Here is a 7,939-nt window from a genome sequence, read left to right on the forward strand (position 1 = left end):
GGGGGTCGGCGGGCGGCGGCCTGGGGGGGACACTTCAGATGCGCTGGGCGGGTCGATGAATCTTCTCACCCAAGAAACAAGCCAAGAAGACAACTAAGCAAGCTGACGGTTGTATCGACCGGGCTGTGGTTATTATTTCACGATGTGATGCGCATTAAATCATCCTATTTTGCACTTTTTGTGTTTTGTTTATTTAAAAAAAATCTTTATTGTTGAAAGTATTACATGTCCCTTTTTCCTCCCATTGACCCCTTCTAGCCCGCCCGCCCCCGCTCCCTGCCTTCACCATGTTTTGCACTTTTTAAAAATCGCGTTTACACCTCACACGCATGTGATTTGTATGTCAGTCACACCTCAGTAAGCTGGGCAAAGAAAGAGCCAACGGGACAGATTCCAAACGGTGCCCGTGTGTTTGCCCGGGGCACCTCCCTATGGGACTGCCTCCTCCCGTGCAGATGCCCTTGGTGTGAGGACCCGCGACCCACGTGGCACAGCCAAGGCGGTGGTGTCTGGGAGGGAGGCGCTTTGCAGAGGCACGTTGGCTCCGCAGACGGTTTTAATGGAGCTTATTAGCTTTCCTGGAAAGAGACCCATCCCCTCCGCGTTATGGCCGCCCTCGCAGGCCTGAGGTAGCTTCTGAGGCTGCAGCCCCAGGGAGGCCGAGCAGCTGTGCTGAGAGCCAGGCTGCGGGAGGAGGGTGGGGAGGAGGACGGAAGGCCAGCCCTGGGCTCTCCGACCCTCCTCAGCCCCGTGAACTCGGAGCAGTGTCCTCCCCAGGCCCAGGGGACGTCCAGTCTCTCAGGCCCCAGACCAGGAACCCCGCAAACTCCTGTCCCTGTGTGTGTATCAGTCAGTGCGCTCATGGAAAGAGCCATCGAAACCCAACCTGATTAGCTACAGGAAGAGGTTAAAGCCCTAAACTTATATCAGAAGAGCAGGCACAGGGTGTGGAGCTGGCCCCAGGACCGGCCGGAACCGGGGACTGGCCCTGTCTCTCCTTCTGGCACATTCCTGTCATTTCTCTCTGCGCTTCACTCCCCAGCTCTGTGCTGAGGTCCTCCCGTGAGGACACGACTGTCCCAACGTGGGCTCCCTCCCACAGCTGCTGACCATCAGTGGACCCAGCTGGGCTGGGAGGGCCGGGCTGTGTTCTATCCGGAGAAGTGGGAACAGGTGTGTCCCTCCAGCAGCGCTGCCCAGTCGGGAGGGTCCGAGCCCTGTACCTGGCTGTGCCGGGCAGGGGACTGGGGGACCCTCGCAGGAGCGTGCCTCCCAGCCCGGGTCTCCTCTGGAAACGGGGTCCAGCGCCCCAAGTGTCTCTCCTCTGTCCGTCTGTCTAAGGGGTAGCGTCTCCGGCGAGATCGTAGGCCAGGTTGGTGTGGATGGACTGCTCCCACTGCTCCTCGGGGACCCTCGGGGGCCCCTTCAGCCAGAGGATGGCGCCGACCACGACGAGTAAGAGTGGCACCTTCACGAACACCAGGAGCAGGTAGTAGTTCCTGTCACGGGGACAGCAGTCAGCGCCGGCCCTCCAGGCCCCGTCGCCCCCAGCGCCCTGACTCGGGCATCCGCCCGCCCAGCCAAGCCTGCGACCCCGGCCCGGCTGCCCAGCCTGAAGGCCCCATGAAGCTCCTCCGCGGCTCAACCAGGAGGGCTCCTCAGAGGCAACCCCAGCTCTTTGGTTCTGCTTTGCACCAGGCCCAGCTTCCTTCCCCGGAGTCTCCCTCCTGCTCTGAGGCCTGAAGCCTTGGGTCGTGGAGGTTCGTGTCTGATCGCCCCTTGGCCCCGCCGGGTCAGGAGGCTTTATTTGTCGACAAGCGACCAGGGTGACGCTGATGGAGGAGCACTGAGCACAGCCGGGTCTGGTGAGTGCTGGGACGCGGCCATGGTGGGTGAGGGCTGGGAGGGGCCATGGTGGTTGTGGGCTGGGACGCGGCCATGGTGGGTGAGTGCTGGGACGCAGCCATGGTGGTTGTGGGCTGGGACGCGGCCATGGTGGGTGAGTGCTGGGACGCAGCCATGGTGGTTGTGGGCTGGGACGCGGCCATGGTGGGTGAGTGCTGGGACGCAGCCCCCAAGCCACTCACCGGACGCGGGAGCCAGAGGACACCCCTGTGCTGTTGGCGGTCGTCCAGGATGACAGGTTTTCTAGACACAACAAAGTCGGCTGAGGGTTATTGACACAGACCAGGGCTGGTGCGTGGCTCACACTGCCCCCCACACCACCAGCCCCCATCAGGAAGCGTCCTCTCTAGAGAAGGGGCTCCCCCTGTCTGTTGTGCCAGCTGAGCCCAACACCCAGTCATGGCCTCCGTCGCTCGCAGGTGCGGCGAGAAGCAGTAACAGCCACGTGGGCGCAGGCTCTGGGGCTCATTCTGAGGAGAGCTCATGTCTCCCAGCCCCTCCACGGCCTCTCTAAGGGGGACGGCTGGTTTCGGGGGGAAGCCCTGGGCCTTTTGCTCAAGCAGGGCCTGAGCAGGCTCAGGGACAGATGGTTCTGGAAATGGGGCTCCCCGCTGTCTGTTGCGCCAGCTGAACCCAACACCCAGTCATTTCCCTTCTGCCCCTGGAAGGAGGGGCAGGCGCCCCCGCTCAGGTGCAGCGAGAAGCAGTAACAGCCACGTGGGCGCAGGCTCTGGGGCTCATTCTGAGGAGAGCTCATGTCTCCCAGCCCCTCCACGGCCTCTCTAAGGGGGACGGCTGGTTTCGGGGGGAAGCCCTGGGCCTTTTGCTCAAGCAGGGCCTGAGCAGGCTCAGGGACAGATGGTTCTGGAAATGGGGCTCCCCGTTCCAGGGGTGACGAGGGCAGGGAGCACCCCGCAGGCTGGTGAATAAGAGGGTGCATTTCAGTTCAGCAGTGAACAGCGACTACGAGGAAGGGCACCTCTTTCTGAGCCTGTGAGACGCTGTAGGCGAGCAGCTGGGTCTGGCTTCCCGAGACCAGCCGGCACCGGCATCCCTGGTGAACCTTTGAGTCCCAGGCCTGGCAAATTCTGCTCCGTGAGGCCCCACCTTTGGCCACGGTGGGTGGCTCCTGGCTGAGGCCATGGTCTCCTCATGGGCTGGTGCCCGAGACCCCTAAACGCCTTTCTCCCTAAAGCTCCGCGTGGGCACACGTCTGCCCACCCTGTCTCCGCTCACGTGTTAGTCAATCGCTTTGTGTCCCCACAGATCTCGGCTTCTCCTCCGGGGCGGCCCGGGGACGCTTGGCTTGGTCGGTCCTCTCTGGCCCCACCCCACCCAGCGGCAGCCCCTGTCTTTCTCGGGCTCCAGCCCGAATTTCTCTCACTTCCCTCCCCATCTGTCCATCTGTGTGTCTGCCTTTCACTCGCTCACATGCACGGGTTCCCAGGAACTGGTTCCCAGGAACGGGGCCATTTCCCTTCCGCCCCTGGAAGGAGGGGCAGGCGCCCCCGCTCTGGCAGCCGGAGCACCAGGGCCTTGGAGTAGCGATGAGCAAGTTCTCACCTGGGCCAACAACGATCACTTGAATTCGTGTCCCACGGTCCGTGCCCAACCTTTTGATCCCGCACCAGTAGGTGCCCTGGTCGTCGCGCCGGAGGCCCCACATGGTCACCGAGATCACGCGGTCCCTCTGGTTGTCGCTGATGGACAGCCGGGGCCCCTGCACCGTTCGCTGCGATGATGTGGTTTGAATGAGGATCTGGCAATCATACCAGTCTGCTCCCCGGCACCACCACTTCCTGTTGGTCTCCCACCCTGGCTTGTAGCGACACTCCACGGTCAGCGAGCCCCCCTCAAGGCCTCTCGTCACCTTCGGGCCTTGGATGGAGAAACAGCCTGGAAAACAGAATCCCAGGATGTAGCTACTGCCCCTCTTCCCCCCTCACCCCCAGCGAGGCCTGACCTGGGCTCAGGGGGCTCCAGGCTGATGCCCAGGCCCTGGACCAGCATCCCGGCCTTCCCAGCCACCCCTTCAGCTGGCCCCTCACATCTACTTTCTCCCCCATCCAGCTTCCCCATTGGCTCCCCCAGCGACAATGCTTGGCCTCTTTGGTTCTCATTTCCTAGGGGTGCTCACTCTGACCTCTGACCTGTCCCTAATGGATAGAAAGGATGCGGGTCATAGACATGGTGGGATCACTCAGCCGCTCCCCACAGTCTCAGAACCATTTCAAATGCTGGAGCTCGGCACTCGTCTTCCTGCAGCCTGGGTCCCAGGTCCCTGCCCAGCGCCACCCCCTGCGCCGTCTTGCCTCCCGCTCTCCCCTGTGACCCTGCTTGCCCCCAGGTTCTGCCGTGTCCTCCCAGGCGGCTGGGTCATTGCTCCGGTCCTTCTTCCCCCTGGAAACCTGCCTGACCCCTGCCCGTCATCCTTGGCGACGCCTTCGTTGCTGAGTCTCAGTCCCCTTCCCAACCAGATCTGCTTCCTCCCGCGGACTTTACTGGAAGCTGAGCGCCAGCCAGTGGGACTTGATCATCTGTCTGTCTCCCCTGCTGGGATGCTCCCTCCGAAGGTCAGGGATCTCATGTTGGTTCGCTCTCTCTTCCCACCCCAGTCCCTCCCTGTGTCATGCACTGAGTCGGGATCCTGGCAGATACCAATCCAGTTTATGATTGTTTTTGAAAAGATCTTGGGCAGAGTCGTTTTGATTCTAAGATTAACTAGAATTTCCACCTCACTGGGCAGCAGAGCTAAGGAGGCTGGTTGCAGTGTCATGTGATAGTTAGTGCGGGAACCAGACGCGGATTGGAGATGCGGCCAATGTAAGCCACTCACAACGGGACTGGGCTCATGTTTTTAAAAACACGTGGGAAGTTTCATAAACGCAGCTTCTGATGGGTGGGAGAATCGTTAGGTCTGTGTGAACTCCTGCGTGTCCGGAGGGAGAGAGGGAGAGAGGACAGGAGAGCCGTCGGCCAGGAGCAGGGCGCTGGGGAACGGGGCTGGCGGGTTTCAAGGCACCCGGTCGTGTGCGTTTCAATTGTTCATGAATCTGAGACAGAAACTCCCTCCTGCGTCCATCGCTCGGGGAAATTTGCTCCATGCGCCACATCCTCGTGTGAACAGTCTTGTCCCAACATTGGGAAATGGCTGAGCTCGTGGCTGGGCTGGTAGCAGGAGACAAACGACACCCCAAACAAGGCAAAGGCAGCCACTGGGAGCTCCGCGAGAGACGCCCACGGAGCGTGGGGTGCGCGATGGCGTGGCCGCTTGTCTCATGGCCACTGTTGCGCAAGGCGTCTCAGCTGACACCCCGAGGGCCCTGCCAGCCCAAGCGCTGCAGTCACTTCTGGGGCACAGGTCCCCGCGCCTGGCCGTCTGGCCCCACTTCCCTCCCTGGGAGAAGGGGGTCTGGGTTTCTGCCTGCAGACACTTAGCCCTGCCTCTACCCAGCGCCCTGCCTTTGCCTTGGGGCTGTCGGGGGGCTTATGCAACCGAGCAGATACGTCAACGTCTTAGCAGAAGTTGGGCTGCTCTGACCTCACCCACCTTCCCCTCTTGTATTTCACAGAGGTAGCCCCCCCCCCCCACCTCCCACCCCACCCCCCGCCTCTGTGGCCAGTGGCAGTCTGTAGGTGAGAACTCGGGGGGCGGCTTCTCTTTCATCCTTGCCTAACGGCACCCCCTTTCTAAGGTAACTCACAGTCCCATCCCCAAGCCACGGGTCAGCCATGGTGGGTCTCGGCCTTCGTCTGGGGGAGAAGTGTTTGTGTGGGAGGGTGCGTATGAGGGAGAGTGCGCGGTCTGTGTGTGACTGTGCAGGCGTGTGAGCGCATGTGTTCCTCGGTGTCTCCTGAGCACGCCTCCATCATGCCTTACCGTGTCCTGCCACAGTTATTGTCCGTCTGTGTGCCTCACCCACTGAGCCCTCTGGGGTCCCCTCTTTAACGACCAGTCCTATGTCTCTTTTCCCTTTGCGTCCTCAGGGTCTGATGCCTGCCTGGCACAAAGCAGGTCCCTGGTGCGCTTTTGCTCAATGAATTAACAAAGCCACCTCTCGTTTTCCCAGACATGACGCCCCCCTCCCCCTCCCGTGGTACCCGGGACAGCTGCTGTCTGCACCCCGTCCTGCCCCTGCAGTTCCAAGTTCCCAAGGCCCCAGCTGCACTCACCTAGGAGGCTGAGAAGGAGTAGAGCTGGGGGCAGCCACATGGTCCTGCTCCCCGGCTCCTCGGCCCTGCGACCTCCACCGGCGAGTGCGATGCCAGCTGGACCCAGAGCTCTGCCTGGGCCCCGCTTGCACCTTCTGCCTGTCCAGACCGCCTTTGAGTTTCTCTGATGCGTTCACTTCCTTTTATAGAGCATTTCCTGCTTTTCGTTATTCAGCAAAAGGAATGTTGCTTCTTAGTAAGTCTGTCTCAAAGGACACTAGAGTCCCCACTAGATAGGAAAGAGGAAGCCAGGCACTGTGAAGGGTGAGCAGGGCACGGGGAGGTATGTCTGCAGGAGGGTCAAGGAGGGGGCATCTGGCCCATTGGGCCCCGGGTTCCAGGGGCCCATGCCAACTCCAGAAATGGCTCTTCCCAGCAGCAGGGCTCCCCCCCTCCCCACGTCAGGAGTGAGGTGAGCATGCGGGCATCCCGGAGATGCACTTGTTCAGGGGGTACAGCCAGGTGCGTAAGTGCGGGTGGGGAAGGAGTAATGGGGAGATGGCTGGTCAAGGGGGAACCGACTTCCAGTTATAAGCTAAGCTCCGGGACCTGATGCGCAGCCGGGGGACTGGAGCGACTAACACTGTGTTAGAGACTTGGGAGTCGCTAAGAGAACAGAGCTTCAATGTTTTCACCACAAAAAAATAAATAAATAAATGGCAATTCTGTGATGTTAGCTCACCCTATAGTGCTCATCATTTTGCATTTACAATCAATGAATGTTTTAAATAAAAATACTGTACACTTAACATTACACAGTGCTATGGGTCAGTTATATCTAAGTAAAGATGGAAAAAATAAAGTAACCTAGGGGACTGATATAAATATATGTATAGCCCTAGCCGGTTTGGCTCAGTGGATAGAGCGTCAGCCTGAGGACTGAAGGGTCCCAGGTTTGATTCTGGTCAAGGGCATATGCCTGGGTTTCAGACCCAATCTCCTGTAGGGGGTGTGCAGGAGGCAGCCAATCAATGATTCTCTCTCCTCATTGATGTTTCTATCTCTCTCTCGCTCTCCCTTCCTCTCTAAAATCAATAAAAACATATTTAAACTAGAGGCCCAGTGCACAAAATTCATGCATGGGGGGATCGCCTCAACCCAGCCTGCACCCTCTCCAATCCGGGACCCCTCAGGGGACATCCCTCTCACAATCCTGGACCACTGGCTCCTAATAGCATAGCCAATTAGCATATTCCCTCCTTATTGGCTCACCTGCCTGGCTCACCTGCCTGGTTGCCCCTAACTGCCCCCCCCCCCCGCCAACCTGGTCACTCCACGCAGCCTGCTGTTCAGTTGTTTGGTCATCCTCACTAACCCCCCTGAGGGGCTGAGGGGACTGGGCGCCGCCATCTTGTGGCTAGGGATGCCATCATCTTTGAGGGAGAGGCAGTCAATTAGCATATTCCCTCCTTATTAGCTGTGGGGGCTGCCATCTTTGAGAGCGGGGCAGTCAATTAGTATATGCCCTCTTTATTTGCTGTGGGTGCTGCCATCTTTGAGGGTGGGGAAGCCAATTAGCATATTCCCTCCTTATTGGCTGTGGGGGCTGCCATCTTTGCAATGGTGTGAGGGTCAATTAGCATATTCCCTCTTTATTAGATAGGATATCTTCTTATATGCTAAAAGGCTAATATGCAAGTCGACTGAACGGCAGAACGACTGGTCACTATGATGCACACTGACCACCAGCTCAATGCAGGAGCTGCCCCCTGGTGGTGCGTGTGCCCCCTGGGGGAGCGTTGCTCAGCCAGAAGCTGGGCTCACAGATGGCAAGCACAGTGGCAATGGTGGGAGCCTCTCCTGCCTCTGTGGCAGCGCTAAG

The 7,939-nt window shown here is 59.6% G+C and overlaps 1 protein-coding gene across 1 annotated transcript; it reads right to left on the reverse strand.

The window, feature by feature from the left end:
- Positions 1–582: 582 nt before the first annotated feature.
- Positions 583–6,218, reverse strand: LOC102764977 (CMRF35-like molecule 7). Its single transcript, XM_006754607.2, has 4 exons — positions 6,079–6,218; positions 3,469–3,801; positions 2,088–2,148; positions 583–1,499 (listed from the first exon to the last, which is right to left on the reverse strand). Exons 1-4 carry the CDS (start codon positions 6,116–6,118, stop codon positions 1,337–1,339), a joined length of 597 nt encoding a protein of 198 aa, XP_006754670.1. The 5' UTR covers positions 6,119–6,218; the 3' UTR covers positions 583–1,336.
- Positions 6,219–7,939: the final 1,721 nt, after the last annotated feature.

Source organism: Myotis davidii, unplaced genomic scaffold (assembly GCF_000327345.1).
Source record: "Myotis davidii unplaced genomic scaffold, ASM32734v1 scaffold172, whole genome shotgun sequence".
Taxonomy (NCBI): Eukaryota; Metazoa; Chordata; class Mammalia; order Chiroptera; family Vespertilionidae; genus Myotis; species Myotis davidii.